The sequence below is a fragment of the Gobio gobio genome, assembly GCF_949357685.1.
Source record: "Gobio gobio genome assembly, chromosome: 5".
Taxonomy (NCBI): Eukaryota; Metazoa; Chordata; class Actinopteri; order Cypriniformes; family Gobionidae; genus Gobio; species Gobio gobio.
The window spans coordinates 27395871-27418074 of NC_137101.1; the positions used below are offsets into that span (position 1 = coordinate 27395871).

General features: G+C 39.0%; 1 protein-coding gene across 1 annotated transcript in view; it reads left to right on the forward strand.

The window, feature by feature from the left end:
• Positions 1–22204, forward strand: part of LOC307126812 (copine-8) — a 153514-nt gene that overhangs the window by 35109 nt on the left and 96201 nt on the right. Inside the window, exon 2 of the mRNA XM_079817530.1 lies at positions 20858–20898. Within this exon, the coding sequence (XP_079673656.1) occupies positions 20858–20898 (41 nt within the window). The remainder of the gene's footprint in view (positions 1–20857; positions 20899–22204) is intronic.

Genomic DNA, 22204 nt, shown 5'->3' on the forward strand with positions numbered 1-22204 from the left:
TTTTCTGTCCGCTAGAGGTCGCCTGTTCAAAACAAAGGCGTAGTTTGATGACTCCACATTTGAGCACAGAATCTTGGGACATGTGGTCTTCACCTCACAGCCGGTGGAAAAGAATCAGGATAGAACTCGGGCAGAAATCATGTTCATGGATGCGATTATTAACATTAGTGTAGTATGAGCACGGCCGCTGGAGCGAATTTTAATGAGAAGAGCAGCAAGGATCAGCAAAGAGAAGAGCTTTTATTATGACACAGTCACCAGCGGGACCTTTATTATGACACAGTCGCCGGCGCCACTTCCGGTTTTCCGGTTATGAGTATGAGGTAATGCAGCTCTGTTTATCATATTAGATACATCTGAGTGTGTTGAAAATGATGTTATGACGTTACTCTGTGCGTTCACTTGGCGGCTGCTATGACACTTGTTCACATTGCAGTGAGAGTAAAGCGTTTCTGCAAAATAAAACCAGAAACCGAGGCTGGTGCAGATATGACGCCATCAACAGGCGAAAATAGCTTTGGTTAAAATAGCAATTTCTCACGATTTACAAATAGTTGGAAACATTTGGGATATTGTAAGTACTCAACTGAACAAAATATATAACACTAGCCTTGTGGTTTTTGGATATTTTACTGAAAATTTCATGAAATATATATATATATATATATATATATATATATATATATATATATATATATATATATATATATATATATATATATATATATATATATATATATATATATATATATAATTGGTAATCAGACTCTGTGTTGGCAATTAGACATATGTTGTTGTTTTTCCCCCGTCAGTTAGCAGAACTTCTGTGAATAATTCCTGTGAAATTGAAGCGGTTTTTGTGGCTATTAATGTCTTTAGGTAGACATCTGTATAATGAAGCTTAACTGTGGCCTTCAAAATTACAAACATGTTGATTTACAAAAGGTGATGTGCTGCTTCAGACATTGTCAGAATTTTGTTAGTAGAAAAGTCCTAGGCTTAGCCTTCTCCTGGCCACAAGACTATATGAATTTTCTCACTCAAACCACTGACTGCTGCTGCTTAGAGGGAAAAGCTTCCCATAACTGCTGGTCTAGGATAATTTTTTTCTATAACGATTATAGCATATTGGCAAAACAGATTTAGGCAAACTGTCTAGTGTGCATCTGTGTTTGCGCTATGAAGAAAAGTTTGTTAAGTGTGTTTTTGCAGCGTTGAGAAATGTAGCCAACCACAAACATATCTATTGATTTTATTAAATCAGAGGTTTTGTAAGTTAGCACTGAACAAAAACTCTGGTGTGTTTTAGCAGTGAGTGAATTCTGAGTTCTGTACGCTCCCAAATCCTCTCATTATAACAAACAAAATATGTAAATAAGACATTCATTGTGCAGTCAGCTTCATTGATTATAACGGATCTTTGTGAGGTCATGATGAACTAAAATGAGTGACAGCTTTTTAGTGAATATAAAAGGAGCGCACTTTCTGCCATGCCAAATCCTGCATACAGTATGCTTGCTTTTCAGTTAAAAGTAATAGTGGTTTGTGAATGTAGACACTTTAATAACAAATAATTTATCAGGAGCATTAATGCTGGGATGTGTAGGTTGTGTGGTGACACATAACTTGAATCTATTTCAAGGAAATCTATTTAAATGTGTTTTTAAATTCGAAGCGCATTTAGCCTTACCCTGAAGCTTATTCACCCTACGCCAGGGGTGTCCAAAGTCCGGCCCGGGGGCCAAATGCGGCCTGGGGATGAATTTTAAACGGCCCGCAGCTTGTCTATTAAAATATATTATATGTGGCCCGCCACACATAATTTACAAATCGTGCAGTTTCACAATCTCAACACAAGGTGGCAGTAATAGATTTTAGGCCCAGAAAACATTAATATGCCAAAAGCAAAACGAAATAGCGCTAGTTGTGCAGCGTGCAACTCACAAGCTCACAAATGTTTTTGCTTGCTGAGTGTCTCGATCACACAACACTAAACAGCCAGTGAGAAGTGTTCGAGTTTGGTATAGAGGTCTCTGGTACAAGCTGCAAGTCTCTCTGTGATTTAACTTAGTTTAAAGCCAGTTAAAACAGCGCTGACTTAATCAACAACAACTAACGTGCAAATCAGGAGAAACACTGAGCCGATTCAGTTATAATACTTGTTAACCAACAATCACCATCCAGGTTGGATACACCGTGGTAACACTTAATGTAACCGTGGTAATTTGTGGAAATTTAGGATAATATCTTTTTTTTATTTTCTAATTTTATTAAATTTTTTATGTAAAATGACTGATTACAGACAATTTTTTTGTCATAAAATTTGCAGTTTTGTGCATTTGATTTTATATTAAATGTGTTTATAAACTAAATACCATAAAGCCATTCTAGATCAGGGGTGGATCCCTTATTCAAAAAGCACCAGGAGGAATAATTTTAGAGCACTCAAAGTCAAATATGAATTAAAACGTCTATAACGGCTATTTATGGAAATAAAGACAATCACTTAAGCTATAGTGCTAGAAGAGGCATTTATTGAAGTGGCAAAAAAACTCATGAGTAGATACAAAACTTGCCTGAGCTAGCGGTGAAAAGGTATATGACCATCCAGTGAATTTTAGTTTCTGTTCCTCTCAATTCCGATTTCGTTTTAACTCCTACGGTGGCCGATTTAGTCCAAGATTAACATGGCTTCCAGTTCGACCTCGTCCACATTCGACACGGTGCCTGTGGGATATTCTGTGCGCAGTGGGATGGTTGGAACTCAACTGGCCTAATTATTCGGCTAGAAAGAACTGCAGCTAATCCAGAGTGAACTTTGATGATAGTAATGTTTATTCAGTCATTCAATTGCAAGGCATAAACAGGTATGCGTGGATATGTAAATAAATGTGGTTTCTGTGAGAGAATAATATACATGATAATGATATGACAGAAGATACACAGTTAAGAACTGTATAACTATACTTATAAGTTACATTTGTATAATGTAACCGTAAACCAGAGCTTATTGTACCATATATAGGCACTAAATGCAGCTGCATTAAAAGGAGCGGAGCTGCCTGCTGCTGCTAACACACGGTGTCGGATTACAAAAGTGTGTGCGCAGCTTTAGCACTGCTGTGCGCTCTGTATAACAATTGTTAATATGCCGATCAGACCTGATACATATTTCCATCAACATACATTACAAGCAAATATTTTCTATAAACTAATAAACATTGTTGATAACAAAATAACAATGATTATTCAAATAGGTGAGCATTATTGTATGTTGACACAAAAATACTTCTGAGGTGACATCAACTGAATTACGCGATGACACACTCTGAAACACATCTACAATGACAATAACTATTATTACTTACGGAGTTATTAACGCACAGAAATACCACACAAGGAAAAACAGACTTTTGAGGAATAAACAAGCCAGGAAAACTCCGTATAACTCTGTTACTGGACGCTGCTGAGATGAAAACTCTCTGCGCATGCACCAGACAAGTCTGAACAAGTTGACGCGCACATGCGCGAGGCAGGGAATTTTGTACAGTGCCATCGAGTGTTAAAACGCGAAATGCGAAGCTTGAATTTACGGGTATGTCCCTCTTTGGCTAATGTACTTTCAAGATGGAGGGGCAACATGGCGACCTGCATTCGAACCCCTACCCGTATGTATTTTAAATGGCATATTATAAACTTACGAGAATACTTTATTACTTGAAAGAAGTAAATATACATTAATGAGCACATATATTTTTGATAGAACTAAGTGTTTTTAGCTAAGAATAAACTAAAAAAGTTACACAGTGTAGCTTTAAAATGCTCATCTACACTCAGGATATATGATGGATATATGATGAACCTGGTGCGAGTTTCAGGAAGTGCTGGAATGTTGGGTTGTTTTTTAAGTGAAAACAGAACGCTTTTTCCATTCTACACTGAAAAAAAATTACAATTTACTTAATTTTTTCTTTTGCAAGTTTTTACATGCAGATTTTCAAAGTACATTTCACATATGGAATTAAGTAAACTCTACTTAACCAAGTTAAGTAAAATTAACAAAGAAAATAAATAATTTTAACTTGTAAAAGGTAAGTTTCCTTTGCATTACATTTTATTCAAACAATATAACACTGAATTAAACCATGCTTTTAAAGTGTACGTTTTACTTAAAAACAAGTAAATATTAAAATAGATATGGTGTAGACACCATATCTACATAATAGAAATATGCGACACATGAACACAGAGACTTCAATACTTGGCACACAATATACAATGATTTGTAACATTTAATGGATCGTTTTTGAGTATGAATGTGTCGTTTTGAGTAGAAATTGACCTCCAAATGTCACAAAATGTCAAGTTACTAAACCTAACAACAAATGCAATGATAAAACAGCTGGAAAACAGCGAAAAATCAACGTTATTAATTATTCAAGCCCCACTGCATGATAGGAACACCAGTATCAGAATATTTGTGTAACTTAATTTTATAACGTTTATATTTATGCTTTCATTTCTACAAGCTTGAATTGTGTACTAATATAGAATTGACTTTTCCTTTCTTTTTATTCTTGCCGGAGCTACATTTTTCATGTAGAAATTACATTTGATTTTTCCTGAAGTATTTACTTCACCACAGAATGATTTTTATCTGCACTATACTTTTCCATTGTTTTTCTATTTAAACATGCACTATACAGACATGTTTGACCATTTCACTCGTGTCATGTGTCTTTTGCAGCATCTTGTGCATGGCATTCTAAAAGAAGTTAAGAGTTTAATTTATTTTCTTCTTTTCAAGTTCTTTAAAGTGTCTATAGACCATGTGTTTTTATCCCCCCATTCGACTGACCTCCTTACTTCTACTTTCTTTTTGCTGATTTGATGACTTTCAAGTAACATGCTAGGTGTTTATTGCCACTGTTCTTGGTTTTAAAGCCCTGTCCTTCACGCACAATGTGATTTAGCAGGACATGTTAATAGATCAACATCCTTGGTTGGATGACCACATTCCTGTCAAACATCATAGGCCACCTAACCCTAACCCTAACCTATCCTTGAAATGAGAGGGAAAAGATTGCTTAAATATGGCTCAAACTCCTACTCCAGCCCTAATCATAACCACCTTAATCACATTAATTTGATTAAATTAAGATGTGATGCTTATTTCAGCTGAAATTATATAAAATCATTAAAAACTCAATATATGTATTTGCCTCGATTTTCTGGGTGTTTCTTTCGTTATTGGTTATCATATTTATTTATTTATTTTAGGCATTTTTTCTTTATTTCTTGAACATCCTGTGCATGATTGGTGCGTGTTTATTTTGTTATTGAGTTTGTATAATTAATTACAAATAATTACAGGATGATTGCTTCCAGGTAAAGCTGTTTAATCAAAGGATTCTAGCTGGTAAAAAAGCAATCAGTGCCCATGTTGTTCTTTTCTGCAAGTTTCCAGTCAATTTATTTGCTACACTATATTTTGGGACATTTGGGACAAAAGTTTTTACATGCACATGAACTTTAATGACAACCCATTCTTAATCCGTAGAGTTTAATATGGAGTTGCCCCACCCTTTGCAGCTATAACAGCTTCAACTGTTCTGGGAAGGCTTTCCACAAGGCTTAGGAGTGTGTCTAGGGAATTTTTCTTGAAGCGTATTTGTGAGGTCAGTCACTGATGTTGGATGAGAAGGCTTGTCTTTCAGACTCCGCTCTAATTCATCCCAACTTTTTTCTATCGGGTTGAAGTGTGATTCATCACTCCAGAGAACACGTCTCCACTGCTCTAGTCCAGTGGCGGCATGCTTTACACTTTGCATTGCACTTGGTAATTTAAGGCTTGGATGCAGCTGCTCGGCCATGGAGACCCGTTCAAGCGCTAATCTGAAGGCCACACAAAGTTTGGAGATCTGTAGCAGTTGGCGACTTCTGTGCACTGTGCGCCTCAGCATGCGCTGACCCCGCTTTGTGATTTTACGTGGCCTACCACTTTCCAATTGCTTTCACTTTGTTATAATACCACTAACAGTTGACCGTGGAATATTTAGTTGTGAAGAAATTTCACAAATTAACTTATTGCAGCACAGGTTTAAGACCCCCCCCCCCCCCCCCCCCCAAAAAGGCCTTAACCTTCCTCTCTGAGCTGTTAAATCTGTGTTCATATCTTTAGAAAAGGTATTTCTTTGAAAATTGGTGTCATATTTACACATCCCACTTCCCTTGCCCCTCTCTGCTCTTGTTTTATTGCTCTACCTTTGTGTAGTCATATAATCCTTTATCACACTTCCTTAGTTCCTCTGTTGCACCCCTCTCCTCCCCCTGTAAAATGACATGGCAGGAAAGCGTAGCAGGTCCACTTTACTGTGACTGTTCTTTAATTAAAAGCCCCTGCTTCTCTCTTGGTATTCAAACAGCTGCGCCTCTGACGAACCGATTCCCTTGCCACTCTCAGCGAGTCTGATTGCTGCGTGGCCACGGCGGTGATTAAAGCATGGTGGCCGTCCCAGTTGACCAACACTAAATCCGCAAGATTATATTTACATCAACATATGCGCAAGGAAAGGATCTTCCCATCAGGCTGAAACAAAACTGAAAACAAAAAATGCGTTCTTGGATCCACATTTTTTTGGCATCAATCTTTTTCCATTAACAACATTCCTTTCAAAGAAACACACAGTAGTCAAATAAGTTCCACACCTTAACCTTACTGTAACTGCTAAAACCAGGCAGAAATGAAAGTTTATAGGTGTTTAAGACACCTTAAGGCACTTTTTTTTATGACAATCATGAACCATTTCTTTAAATACAGGGTGAAACTGAAACAAAAAAAACGTAATACTCCGGCAATGTTCTGTTCGTTGTACATTTCTTAAATATAATTATTAAACTAAAACATAAAAATATATACAAATCTAAAAACTATCAAAACCATTGCTGAAACTATAACACAACAAACTTATATGTAAATCAAAATTTTAAATATTAATTAAAAAAATCCAAATGTGTCAGAGGACACTGGCAAATCCATTGAATTCAATGGGAATTGTGTGATTTTTAAGGACGTGGGTGAAAAATGTTTCACGTGACAAAAGATGACATGTTTCACTTTAGCACCAACATTTGACCAATGAGAATTTGATAATTATCACGATCACCAGTGAGAGTGCCCCGTGATTACCACCAGAGGGCACTCCACCCTGGACTGTCCTTCCATCAAAGACTACATTACCCATAATCCGTTGCCCGGACTCATCAGCACTCATTATTTACACCTGTTTCTCATTTACCTCATTACCTCTGCCTATATCTAGCCTGTTCACCCTGCCATTCACAGTGAGGTTTTGTATATGTTACACTGCATCTCTGAGCGTTTATTCCTAGCTTTTCATTTATCTGGGCTCTCTGCCTGTTTTTGGACTACCCTTTTGCCTGTCACTCCTGCCTTGTTTATTGGTTTTGACTGCCTGCCTGTTTATTGACCCATTGCCTGTACATTGGATTACGTGTCTGGATTGTCCCTTTAATAAAGCTGCATTTGGATCTCCAACTCAAAGTCTTGGAGCAGTACATAACAATAATGGAGTTGGGTCCAGTTGTAGGGGAGCGCGGGGCACAACCTTACGCGGGGTTAGTTTTAACACGCATGTTTTAACCCTTTCCACACATGCCAGAATGACGAAACTTAGTGTATTTACTAGTTTGCCATATCAACATTATTTAGTGAAAAAATAGCGCCAAAATTAAAAAATCTCTGGAAGATATTACTGAACACTTATTTAACCATAGCAAAAGTTATTATTAGAAATATGCCATTATATTCTATACTTTTATGAATTCTTTTGAGAAACCATGAGGAAAGGGTGAATAATGACTGAGAGTTAATGTTCAGAAATGATTCATTACTATTATGTTTTTAACTATGTTGTTTAGCTGTATTTAGCGATGTGTTTGTTGTCAAACTCAAAAATGTGTATATTTTTAATGATTAAAAAATGCCATTATTTTATTTAAAAAAGTTAATAATTGTATTTTGTTGACAAAATATTTTAGTTTGTCCTGGATATTTTTTTTTTTATTTCAAGTAACCTTTTTATGCTGTCAATTGGTCATGTTACAATGTACCCCACCTACGGGGCATGTTGTCACATTTCACTTCCATTCTTTCAGGGTAAATCAAGAAAAAAGTTCACACTGTATTAATGAAACAAAACCACATAATTGTACTAGACGTGTGCAATTAATGTGGGAAAAAAGAAATACTCCGAACCCCAAGTGGATTTACACAAACTGAGAAAGTCAAAAAGCGTTAGGTTGTGCCCAGCTCTCCCCTACTTTCTTTGGCTGATACAACAATGCTGGATCCAGGAAGATGCTCTACTTAAAATCACATTTAACACATTGATTATTACTGGGATGAAGGTTTGATCAATGGAGTTCTGTACAAAGATTTGAGAGGAGCGTAGGAGGATTTATCCAATGTCTGTTAATTCATTTGTAGCTTCATTATTGTCACGGCTGGTTGTATAAACACACACAAAGATGAAGATAACTCTGTAATATTTAATAAATCCACACAATGATTTACAAGAACAGGAACAGAGCAACACATCCACATTAGATGACACCGGACAATGAAATGAAAACGGAACTGAACGTATATACTGGTGATAATGATGGTGATTGATGAGTGCACAGCTGAACATAGTGTCTGTGACAACAAATGAGTGGCGAAGGCAGACGACGATGTAACATAAGTCCAAACTAACGTGATTGTGACAATTATTAAGTGGTATTTGGTGGTATTTGAAGCTTTGACAGCAAGCCTGTTTTCTGTCATATTACTCAACGATTTAATGAATTAGAATTTTGTTGTTTTACAATGGACAATGCAGATATACCAATATCCAGGATACATATTAAACCGAATGTTGGCATAAAAAAGCATATTAAAAATTACATATTTTACAGAACATTCACTTTTTTTTAAATTTGCAGATAGAGGCTGATACATGAGTCTATAACATGCTCCACTAAATTCAGTTGGTCAGAGGATTGACACAGGAAAATGAAGGCACAGGGATAATGATTTGTTTATTTCTGGCCGTTATGATGTACAGTGTTGGCTTGAACCTCTGATCTTGTTGAAGACATACAGACTGCACTGTCTGAACACTTGGCCGTTATTAAGGGAGACAGCCTGGATGTTTTCTGGGAGAGAGGGAGAGTGGGTGGGTGTGAACTGCCGGGAATGTCACGTTTTCCTCTGTGCTTTTTACACAGGGATTCCTAACATGTGACAAGTAACATCTCACCCGCGCTTTCACTTCCAGCTTTGATGTCTCTCACTCTGGCACCCCTCACTCTAGCTCAGAGGGGCTGCATCTGTCTGTATCCTGTCAGCGGATGAAATAGATGACGGTTGCACAGAGAGCTCTATTATCCTCCTACTCCCTCTTGCCCTGTTATTTACACTCTGACTGGAGTTCACGCTGCACTTTTGATGCCACCCGTGAACTTCGGGTTTAGAAACCTTTAGCAGTGTCGCTCAATCTATTGGCAGTTTATTTGGTGAAGACAGGTCGCTCTAGGGCAAATTCACTAAATGGTTGTGATAGTTTCATTTTGTATTTCAACACACAACCTGTCTTATTAACCAATTGCCATCTGGTTTCACTAGAAGCTAATTCCAGTCAATATTCATTCTTAACCAGTGATGGGGAAAGTTATTTTTAAAGTTATGCATTACAATCAGGGCTTGACATTAACTTTTTTGCTCACCAGCCACTGTGGCTAGTGGTTTTCCAAAGTTACTAGCCACTCATCATTTTCACTGGCCAGAAATTTGTTGTTGGCTATGTGTAAATGACCACTGTACACACCCAAATCAAGTCTACATGAAATGCATAACATGACAGTTCATCAAATATTCCTTTTTAGCTCTGATAAGGTTTTGTGTAAAGCTCCTAAATCAGAGAAACAGCAAAAGTTGCTTGTCTGAAAAATTGGTGTAAATATAATTTATTCTCAAGCAATATTCTCATCAGTGTTCTATTAGCTATGGCATATTTAAATCTAGCATATGTTGTATACGATACATTAGCCTAGTGAAATACATATCCATATTTGCATGTGATTTGACAGTTTATTTGATTAAATATCACAAATCTAAAAGGAGTGCATCATGCCTGACACCTAGATGAACACTTTACAGTCAGTTTTATGACTGGAAGTCCTTCTCTTCAAATGCTATTGAAGTTAGAAACGTGTATACCAATGTCGTACGTAACTTTAGAGACGGTCCCTAAATGATGCGCTATGGTTGTGATCTTTGTTTAAGACTATTTTCGCTGCTGAAATAGAACAAAAACAGTCAATCACTGTATGATGAATGAATCTTATTCGTACATCGATCGCACATAAAGCGATTATAACAGATGCCTTTTGAGAAGACTACAAAAAAATTTAACCGGCCAAAGTGGGTAGTGGGAGTGACTAACACGCCACTGCTGAAATCCACCCGCATATGGCGGGTTGGCGGGTGTTAATGTCAAGCCCTGATTACAATGTTGTGTTACTCCCTACAAACCTTTTAGCTGTGCTGCCATTATGGATTGCAGACACAAGAGAAGAAAGTGTAACACTCTTACTTCAGCAATAAAAACAAACTAAATGAAACACAAATGTGATGTTTAACTAAAGCCATTTTTGCTTATTGACATGGTTGAATTGGATCATCAAAGGTCAGCAGCAAAGACATTGGTTAATAAAGTGAGATCAAATACATAAAGGCCCGGTTTCACAAACAGGGTTTAGGTTAAACTATGTTTAGGCATTAGTTCAATTAGGACATTTAAGTAACTTTTATGTGCCCTTGAAAAAAATTACTGGTGTGCATCTTAAGACAAAACAATGTCACTGACATATTTTAAGATGTTTCTTTCAGTTAAAACAACTCAAACATGCATTTTAGTCTAGGACTAGCTTAAGCCTTGTCTGTGAAACCGGGGGAAAGTATATTTGTATTAATTTACATCTTTAATTATTGCAGGTTTGCATACTATTCTGAGTTTCCATTTAACTGTTTTCATCCATTTAATAGTGAATCTGTTTTTGTGCAAGTGAGATGAGTAAATGCATGATCATATTCAGGGGCTGTTTACAACACAACAAAACCGGAAAAAGGTTTTATGTGTTTTGACTAGTGCTGTCAGTCGGTTAAAAAAAAAATATTAATCACACTTTTTTTCTGTAATTAATCGCGATTAAGGTCACCTAACATTATATTGTAATAATTTCACATTTAATCTCCAAATGAATGTAGAAACAACATAAAGACAGTATGTTTTAAATATTTGATCTAACATGTAGGAAATGAATACAGAAAGTTATCAAACACTTCACAGTCTTCATTGCATAAATTATAAATTAAATATAGATTAATCTTTATTGAAGCTACAAAAGTTCAGTCAAGAGCAGTGAGTTATTTTCTCATTGTCTTTTTTTTATTTATTTATATTAATGACAGACATCTGTCACTGGTGGTTGCAGGCAAACAGACGACGATGATGATAATGATGAATAAAGTTCCAACAAGTTTAATAACACGAATAGTTCTCAACAAGACAGGCAGGCATGCAGTGGCAACACACACTATACATAGACGATACCTGACAACCAGAGAATGAAACAGAAGAAGAACATATCTGGTGCTGGGGTGATGAGGTGATAGTAGACAGCTGGTGGTGATTGAAAACGAAATATCCAAATAAAACTAATTAGTAAACTAAATGAACCATATCAAATAAATTACTGATCGAATTATTAATCTAATGCCCACATTGTCACTGTATGATCATTGGAATGAGCTAGATGACATCACCATTTTCTCCGGAGCGGCTGAACGGCCGAATAAAATTATGTTGCATTATTTTCCTGTTTAACACCGTGAAGCTGCTTTGAAGCAATCTGCATAGTAAAAAGCGCTATATAAATAAAGTTGACTTGACTTGACTTGATTGAAGAATGCGTGCAGGTGGTGGAACAGGAAGGATTCTGGGTAATGTAGTGCTGAAGGTGACAGATGATCGTGACAACATCACAGCAGAAGTTTATTAGGCTGCTGTCACTTTAAGTCAGCATATGGTGAGGATCCGGATCTGACACGCATCCAATGTCCTCACAACGTTTGTGTTCATTTAACACTTTTTAACTAATTTAAGACTGCGCTTACAAGGATTCTCGACCAAGCGGACATTTTGGCAAACATTTGTGTGCTTTTGTCCGTTCAAGCACAAAAGAGAAAACTGAATGAGTCCTGTATGTGTCACATAGAGATGAGATTCACGATGTGCCAGTGGAGATTTAAGTTGTTATTTGTGTGTCTTATCATGCTTGAATGGTTTAATAGCCCTTAGAACGAAAGATGGCGTGATCATATACTGTAGCGCAGCCAAAGGATGACAGAAAAAAAAATCGATGCTGCGTTAATTGCGTTAAATATTTTTAACGCGTTAAACTGAAAAAGTTATTCACATTTTGGCAGGCCATTCATATACATGACAACATTGTATTGGGGGCCTGAAAAGCTTTGAAAACGGGTTTCAAAGTGCACGTTTTTTATATTAAAACAATAACATTATCGTCTCCATTTAAACTACAAAAACACGAATTTGTGAAAACGGTGATGGCATGCACATGTGTATTACGTGTTCACTCTATAGGCGCATAGTTATTCTTTACAAAGTGGCAACTACTGGCCTGGCAGCATTTTCGCTGTTTTGATAGTGTTGTCATCTGTACGCGAAAAGACTTTTACGTTTTTAATACGTTGTTGTCGTGTAAACGTACCCTTAGTCTAAAACTGTAATAAGCATTATGTGTTCACACAGCGCACACAACGCCTTTGCACTTATTCTCAATTTCTCTCAACATGGGGACAGGACAAATGTCTGTCAATAAATGGAAAACAAATGAACTTCTGTTACTTATTTGAAAAAAGTAACTCGGATATTGTTTTGTAAAAATAAATGTAATCTGTTACTTTACTAGTTACTTGAAAAAAGTAATCTGATTACATAACTTGTGTTACTTTTAATGCGTTACCCACAACACTGTTAATAACTGTGCACAAGACAATGTTTTCATGCACATTTTCTACCAGATTCAAATGCACACACACATACATTTGATTGGTAAAACTGAACAATAAGGTTCAATTAATTTACATTTACATTTACATTTATGCATTTAGCAGACGCTTTTATCCAAAGCGACTTACAACTTGGGGGTACAATAAGCGATTGGTCGTGAAGAGTCGAGTGAGCGCAACAAGTGCCTGAAATACTTGGTCCGTGTACATTTCTCAGTGTAGCAGTAATTGACATTACTGAATGAACTAACACATGTTTTACAGCCTTTATTAAATGCACCCTATGTTTATTGTTAATTCTTGGTCTTTAATAATACCTTAACTTAAATAAAGGTATGTAACTTGACATTTTTAACATAATAGGGTCCATTAACACCAATGACGATAACTATAACGTTAACTATAAGTATAATGCTTTAACTATTATCATTCTACACTGAAAATATATAATTATAATTATATAATTACAAATAATTGGCGCGTAACGTATTCAATAGTCATCAATATCATCATGCAGCTCAACTTAGTTCAAGTTTCGCTCTCATCAAAAAAGTGTCAGTGCACAATAAATAGCTTTCACATAAGCAGTCGAAGGCAGGAGCCTAGACAACCCGATCCCTGGACACGGAAACTGGCTCTTGGGACATGGAATGTCACCTCACTGGCGGGGAAGGAGCCTGAGATTGTGCGTGAGGTTGAATCACCTCTACGCACGGCTTGGGCTCTGGAACCACATTCCTCGAGAGAGGATGGACTCTTCACCACTCTGGAGTTGCCCATGGTGAGAGGCGGCGGGCTGATGTGGGTTTACTTATAGCCCCCCAGCTCTGCCGCCATGTGTTGGAGTTTACCCCGGTGAACGAAAGGGTCGTTTCCCTGCGGCTTCGGCTCAGGGATAGGTCTCTCACTGTTGTTTGTGCCTACGGGCCGAACGGCAGTGCAGAGTACCCGGCCTTTTTGGTGTCCCTGGGAGGGGTGCTGGAAAGTGCTCCGACTGGGGACTCCGTCCTTCTACTGGGGGACTTCAACGCCCACGTGGGCAATGACAGTGACACCTGGAGGGGCGTGATTGGGAGGAACGGCCCCCCTGATCTGAACCCGAGTGTTGTTCAGTTATTGGACTTCTGTGCTAGTCACGGTTTGTCCATAACGAACACCATGTTCAGGCATAAGAGTGTCCATCAGTGCACATGGCACCAGGACACTCTAGGTCGTAGGTCAATGATCGACTTTGTGGTCGTTTCATCTGACCTGCGGCCGAATGTCTTGGACACTCGGGTGAAGAGAGGGGCGGAGCTGTCAACTGATCACCACCTGGTGGTGAGTTGGATCCGATGGCGGGGGATGAAGCTGGACAGACCCGGCAGACCCAAGCGTACTGTAAGGGTCTGCTGGGAACGTTTGGCCGAGCCCCCTGTCAGAGAGATCTTCAACTCCCACCTCCGGCAGAACTTCGACCGGATCCTGAGGGAGGCTGGAGATATTGAGTCCGAATGGACCATGTTCTCCACCTCCATTGTCAAAGCGGCCGCTCGGAGCTGTGGCCGTAAGGTCTCCGGTGCATGTCGAGGCGGCAATCCCCGAACCCGGTGGTGGACACCGGAAGTAAGGGATGCCGTCAAGCTGAAGAAGGAGTCCTATCGGGCCTGGTTGGCTTGTGGGACTCCTGAGGCAGCTGACATGTACCGGCAGGCTAAGCGGACTGCAGCCCGGGTGGTTGTGGAGGCAAAAACTCGGGCCTGGGAGGAGTTCGGTGAGGCCATGGAAAAGGACTATCGGCTGGCCTCGAAGAGATTCTGGCAAACCGTCCGGCGCCTCAGGAGGGGGAAGCAGTGCCCTACCAACGCTTTTTACAGTGGCGATGGGCGGCTGTTGACCTCAACTGGGGATATCGTCGGACGGTGGAAGGAATACTTTGAGGATCTCCTCAATCCCGCCATCACGCCTTCCATTGAGGAAGCAGAGGCTGGGGGCTCAGAGGAGGACTCGTCCATCACCCGGGCTGAAGTCACCGAGGTGGTCAAGAAACTCCTCGGTGGCAAGGCACCGGGGGTGGATGAGATCCGCCCTGAGTACCTCAAGTCTCTGGATGTTGTGGGGCTGTCTTGGCTGACACGCCTCTACAGCATCGCGTGGCGGTAGGGGACAGTGCCTCTGGGATGGCAGACCGGGGTGGTGGTCCCTCTTTTTAAGAAGGGGGACCGGAGGGTGTGTTCCAACTACAGGGGGATCACACTTCTCAGCCTCCCCGGAGAATACGGCCGATAGTAGAACCTCGGATTCAGGAGGAACAGTCTGGTTTTCGTCCGGGCCGTGGTACACTGGACCAGCTCTATACCCTCTACAGGGTGCTGGAGGGTTCATGGGAGTTTGCCCAACCAGTCCACATGTGTTTTATGGATTTGGAGAAGGCATTCGACTGTGTCCCTCGCGGCATCCTGTGGAGGGTGCTCGGGGAGTATGGGGTCCGGGGTCCTCTGCTAAGGGCTGTCCGGTCCCTGTACGACCAAAGCAGGAGTTTGGTCCGCATTGCCGGCAGTAAGTCAGACTTGTTCCCGGTGCATGTTGGACTCCGGCAGGGCTGCCCTTTGTCGCCGGTTCTGTTCATAATTTTTATGGACAGAATTTCTAGGCGCAGCCAGGGGCCAGGGGCTCTCATTCGGTTTGGGGACCACGCAGTTTCGTCTCTGCTCTTTGCGGATGACGTTGTTGTGTTGGCCCCTTCTAACCAGGACCTTCAGCATGCACTGGGACGGTTTGCAGCCGAGTGTGAAGCGGCTGGGATGAGGATCAGCACCTCCAAATCCGAGCCCATGGTCCTCAGTCGGAAAAGGGTGGTTTGCCCTCTTCAGGTTGGTGGAGAGTTCCTGCCTCAAGTGGAGGAGTTCAAGTATCTAGGGGTCTTGTTCACGAGTGAGGGGAGGATGGAACGGGAGATTGACAAACGGATCGGTGCAGCTTCTGCAGTAATGCGGTCGATGTACCGGTCTGTTGTGGTGAAGAAAGAGCTAAGCCGTAAGGCGAAGCTCTCGATTTATCGGTCAATCTACGTTCCTACTCTCACCTATGGTCATGAGCTTTGGGTCATGACCGAAAGGACAAGATCCCGGATACAGGCGGCCGAAATGAGTTTTCTCCGCAGGGTGGCTGGGCGCTCCCTTAGAGATAGGGTGAGGAGCTGAGTCACTCGGGAGGAACTCGGAGTAGAGCCGCTGCTCCTCCACATCGAGAGGGGTCAGCTGAGGTGGCTCGGGCATCTGTTCCGGATGCCTCCTGAGCGCCTTCCCGGGAAGGTGTTTCTGGCATGTCCAACCGGGAGAAGAGGCCCCGGGGAAGACCTAGGACACGCTGGAGGGACTATGTCTTCCGGCTGGCCTGGGAACGCCTCGGTGTCCCCCCGGAAGAGCTGGAGGAAGTGTCTAAGGAGAGGGAAGTCTGGGCATCTCTGCTTAGACTGCTGCCCCCACGACCCGGCCCTGGATAAAGCGGAAGAAGATGGAGATGGAGATGGATGGATAGGCCTATAGACTACACTTGATCAGCTATATTTTTTATACAGGACTAATTCCGATCATTCTTTAAATGATGATTAAATGATGGAAAGCTATGCTATAATGCAAGTTTGGGAATTGCGCAGCACAAATTGCGTTTAGTGACAGTGTGTGCATATAAACAGAGCTATTAGCAGATGCATTATTAGTAAATTCCTCCTCAGTGTTTCTCCGTTTACTCTCCTTCACTCTCTTCCCGTTTCCCCCTCTCATTCTCTTTGCCCGTCTGTCTCTCTCTCGCCTTCTTGTCCTTGAGGTCTTTCCCCTTCGTCAGCTTGCCAGGAACATTCACCCACCCACTGGAAATTACAGCTGAGAGAAAGAGCTGTTTTTATACATTTATCATCCTTTCCACTGAAAACTCCTTGAAGCATGTGTCAATTTTATTAGCATGTCAGGTGGAAGCCCTTATCGAGCGCGCTGGACCCTGCAAGCACTGGAAACCCAAAGTGATGTAACCCCATGTGTGCAGCTGCCCGGAATCACAGATTAAAAGGAGCATTCTGGGTTCTTTTCAATAAATCTATTTACTTCTGACATGTAAAAATGAGCAGGAAAAGTGTTATACTTACAATGGAAGCCTAGCAGGATTTAAAGTATATAGTAATGTGAATTTTTTGTTCACATTTTTTGTTAAAGCACTTATTTGAGGGCTTCAGTCCAGAAAATATCTGGTAAATGTATATTTGTATACTCTTTTTATTAATATTTTGAAATCTTTTTTATTCTATTATATTTTTACTTTAATTCAAAAAAAATTTTTAAGTGGTCTCCGTATATCATCACAGAAATATAAAGTTAATTTATATTTTAATCCAATTACAAATGTCTTGGTAGTCCAATCAGATGAAACAAGGAAACGATTTAAAAAATGTGACACATGGAAATGTAGGTCTTTCCAAAAATTGCAGTTATTGCATGTAGGAATATATTGTTCTCTGGCTTTATACAGCAAAGTTTGGCAAATGCTGATGGTTCTACAGATTTTCAATGCATAAGGAAAATTGGCTAAGCACACATAAAATACAAGAAATAATATGGTAGTATGCTTGCTATTCTGAAGGCAGAATGCCAGTGCTTTATGGATAGTATGTGATGTTTAATTTCATTTTTTTTTATTTACATTGTAAATATAACATTGTATTTATTGGGTTCCACAGAAAATATATCATCCATACAACACATTAAAAATAAATAAATAAACAAATAAAATAATCAACCTCATATTTTCAAAAGTGCAGGTGATAAAAAGATCAATAAATCATAATTAGACCAGGATAGATAGTTAATTGAGACTTATGTAATTTCCTCTGTTGTTATACTCAAATAAAAGATGAAGTTTTTTTTCAAAGAAGTCTTGATGTGATGTCCCTTTCATTTAAAAGTAACCAGGTTTACTTTTTACCGGCATTGACAAGATTGACAAAGATAACTTCACATAAACAGGATTGGTAAGCGATTCTATCACTCTTTTGTTGCGTGTTTATTGGCTGCTTGCCTGCTAAATTCCGTTAAAATATATTTACTGTAAATATATTTTCACTCTATATTATATATTTATTTTCAGTGTAAAATATATTTACTGTAAATATATTTTCTGTGTGTCCATAAACACCACCGATGCACCACATATGCATGAAAATAATCTGGAATTTTCCTTTAGAATAGAGAGCAGGTGAAAGGGGGAGTACATAAAACACTAAATGGAAGTCCCTGACAATCCCAGGGATTTGTCCTGGTTGTCAAGGGATATACTAAGCATGTCTTCATAATGGAACGTCTGTGTATAAGCTCTAGATCAGAAAGACTTTATTTCCAGTCCCTCAGCAAAATCCCTTCATCCACTTGGAACAGAAAAACCCAAGATTTTATCAAAGAGGACAGGGCAGACTTTCAGAACCCACCACTGACACAATCATTTACCTCACAACCTGCACTAATGCACAGTTACTAAAGCCCAGATGCGGAACTTCAACTCTTCCCTGCTGCGCCTGCCAAGTTTACCTTCAACATCTACCTTAACGCATGCATATTCGGCACCGTTTATATTTCACTGTACACTTATAATGCTTATGTTGTGCACCAAAAATTGACTAGCCTCTCTAAACAGGATACTGCACCTTTAAGACTTCTGTATGTAAATGACCGTTGTAATGTTTTACTAAATTCTGCATAGGTGCCAAGCTCATGAATACTGCATAAGTAAATGGGGGTGGTCATATGTTAATGAGGTCATGGCTGTGATGTCATTGAAGGTTTATATGCTCCTGGTCTTATTGTGAATATTGTGGTGGTTCATTCTGCAGTTAACCAGGAGTTTTATGGCTGTCACTTTTCGTTTGTACGTCGTAATTAGCTTGTGAAGGTCAAGACACACCGTGTATTTGCTATTAAAGTGACTCTGGAAGAGAGACTGGGGTCAGATGTAACAGAACGGCAATTGTTATGCTCTAATGTATTGTATTACTTCTTTAATCATGAACAAGCTGTTGTGATGATGACACTTGTTCAGTATATGCTCAGTAAAGAAGATTTGAAATATAAACGTATTGATGCATTTTGAATTAAAATCAAATATGTATTTTATCTATATGTTGGTTGTTGGCACCAAATCAGCATATTAGAATGATTTCTGAAGGATCATGTGACACTGAAGACACTGAAGAAAATTCATTTAATAGCATTGGAATAAATTACATTTTAAACCATGCTAAATTAGAAAAACATTTATTTTATAATGTAATAATATTTCACAGTATTACAGTTTTTATGGTATTTTTTGATTAAATTAAGTTTTGTTTATTTATTTATTTATTTATTTCACATCTTAACCCTAACAGATGTTATTTCTGGCAGCTAAACATATGAGGATCAAATACATATATATATTACTTTGCTCTTGTGTGCAATTAGGTACAATTTATTATGTATAGTAATTTCCTTTAACAGGGAATGTCATGTCCAATTGTATGATTTTGTCTTTCTCATTTTAAATCTATTAATAGAACACAAATATTTCTTATGAAAAAGTATCAGGTATATACACCGATCAGGCATAACATTATGACCACTGAGAGGTGAAGTGAATAACGCTGATTATCTCTTCATCATGGCACCTGTTAGTGGGTGGGATATATTAGGCAGGGTAAGGATTTGAGTGAGTTTGATAAGGGCCTAATTGTAATGGCTAGACGGATGGGTCAGAGCATCTCCAAAACTGCAGCTCTTGTGGGGTGTTCCCGGTCTGCAGTGGTCAATATCTATCAAAAGTGGTCCAAGGAAGGAACAGTGGTGAACCGGCGACAGGGTCATGGGCGGCCAAGACTCAAGGCTTTTGAGTCCAGCCATCCATGTTGATGTTACTTTGACACGTACCTAAGCATTGTTGCAGACCATGTACACCCTTTCATGGAAACGGTATTCCTTGGTGGCTGTGGCCTCTTTTAGCAGGATAATGCGCCCTGCCACAAAGGTTCAGGAATGGTTTCATGAGCACAACAACGAGTTTGAGTCCATGGAGGCCCCACCTTGCAACTTACAGGACTTAAAGTATCTGCTGCTAACATCTTGTTGCCAGATACCACAGCACACCTTCAGGGGTCTAGTGGAGTCCATGCCTCGATGGGTCAGGGCTGTTTTGGCAGCAAAAGGGAATCAACACAATATAAGAATCATAATAGGTCATAATGTTATGCCTGATCAGTGTAGGTAGTCTGTGAGTTATGAATGTAACAACAATTACAACTACCTCCGGCTTTTCCTACACAATACTTCTTTTACTCCATTTACTCCTCAATACTCCTTAAGTACACACACACACACACACACACACACACACACACACACACACACACACACACACACACACACAAACCACTATCTTTGTGGGGAATCTTTATAGGCATAATGATTTTTATACTGTACAAACTGTATATTCTACCCCCTAACCCTAAACCTACCCATCACAGAGAACTTTTCAGGTGATTTCAGGTTTTACTATCCTTGCGGGGATATTTGGCGCCCACAATGTAATATAAACCTGCACACACACACGTACACACACACACACACACACACTCAAATGTGTTGCCAGTTTGTCTTTCTTCCTGCATAATTATAATTGTTTGTGTTTAATTTCCTTTTACAGAAACCTGCTCGACAGGGACACATTTTCCAAATCAGATCCAAGTAAGAATGTCTTTCTTGTCCCTTTTTATAATTGTTGCACAAATGCATACTGTACTGTGAAATATGCTAATTAAACTTAAAGATTCTGAATGATTTCTCATGCCATGACTTACTATAACCTGGTGTATGGCAGTACGATCAACTGCTCTTGTTAAGTAGGGACTTTCTACACAGTCTGAAAGCTTACACAATCACATGACTCACTGCTTTCTGTTTGCGTTCTTTCGCACTGATTGTGTGAAGTAAAGCCTCCAGTTTCAGATCTGAATTTGGCACAGCCTCAGATATAGACACATCGTGGGCGGCCATGATTATTGTAATATTTGCCTTCAACTCCACTAAGTCCTTCTGAGGAGAAAATCTAAATGTCACAATATCAGAGTAATCCAAATTCAAAAGTACGGGCGAGGAGAGCTGTCTAAGGGATGGTACTTCATGTTTGGGTGTTTTATAAGATTTCATAATTCTTTTTTCCCTGTTATTTTGAATGAATTGTATTATTGTAATGGCCTACTCTCAAATACTTTTCATAAGTAGAATTTTATGAACACAATCAAAACCACACAACATAATTCAAAACCTCATCATTCATCATATCCATATTCCAACAGCACTGAAGTTTCATCACACTCTTATCAACGATACTTGTCAGTTATATTCTTTCTTTACAGATCCTCATACCAGTCACTCACTTATTTCCTCTATCATTCACTCCTCCAGAACTTTCATTTAGAATTCCAATTCTTTACAGTCACTCACTCACCTACTGATCATTCATTCATTTGCTTGGCCAACATTCACTTGTACTCACTCATTCATGCACATACACTACGATTCAAAAGTTGTTTTTGAAAGAAAGAAAGAAAGAAAGGATACATATTAAATTGAGCAAAAGTGACAGTTAAACCCTTATGAAAAAGAAGTATACTTTCATTTTATGAAGTATACTTAAGTAAAGTTCAAGTATATTTATAAGTATACTTTATGTAGTAAGTATACTAATATCAATGTACTTGTAGTAAACAGGTCCACTTTTTAGTATATAAAATTTTATGTTTAATTGTACTACAAGTGTAACAGTAGTACATTTTAAGTGCACAACTAGTTCACAACTACGTTTCTCATTAATACTGATTTGAACTTATAAGTACACTAGTAGTTTACTATTTTAATTCTTGTAGCACTTTTTTTAGTATATGAAAGTGCACTTTAAAGTGCACTCTCATTAAACTTTAGTCGTTTTATACTGCAAGTATACTTGTAAGTTTACTTTAGGTGAACATAACATCATACTTATAGTTTTATA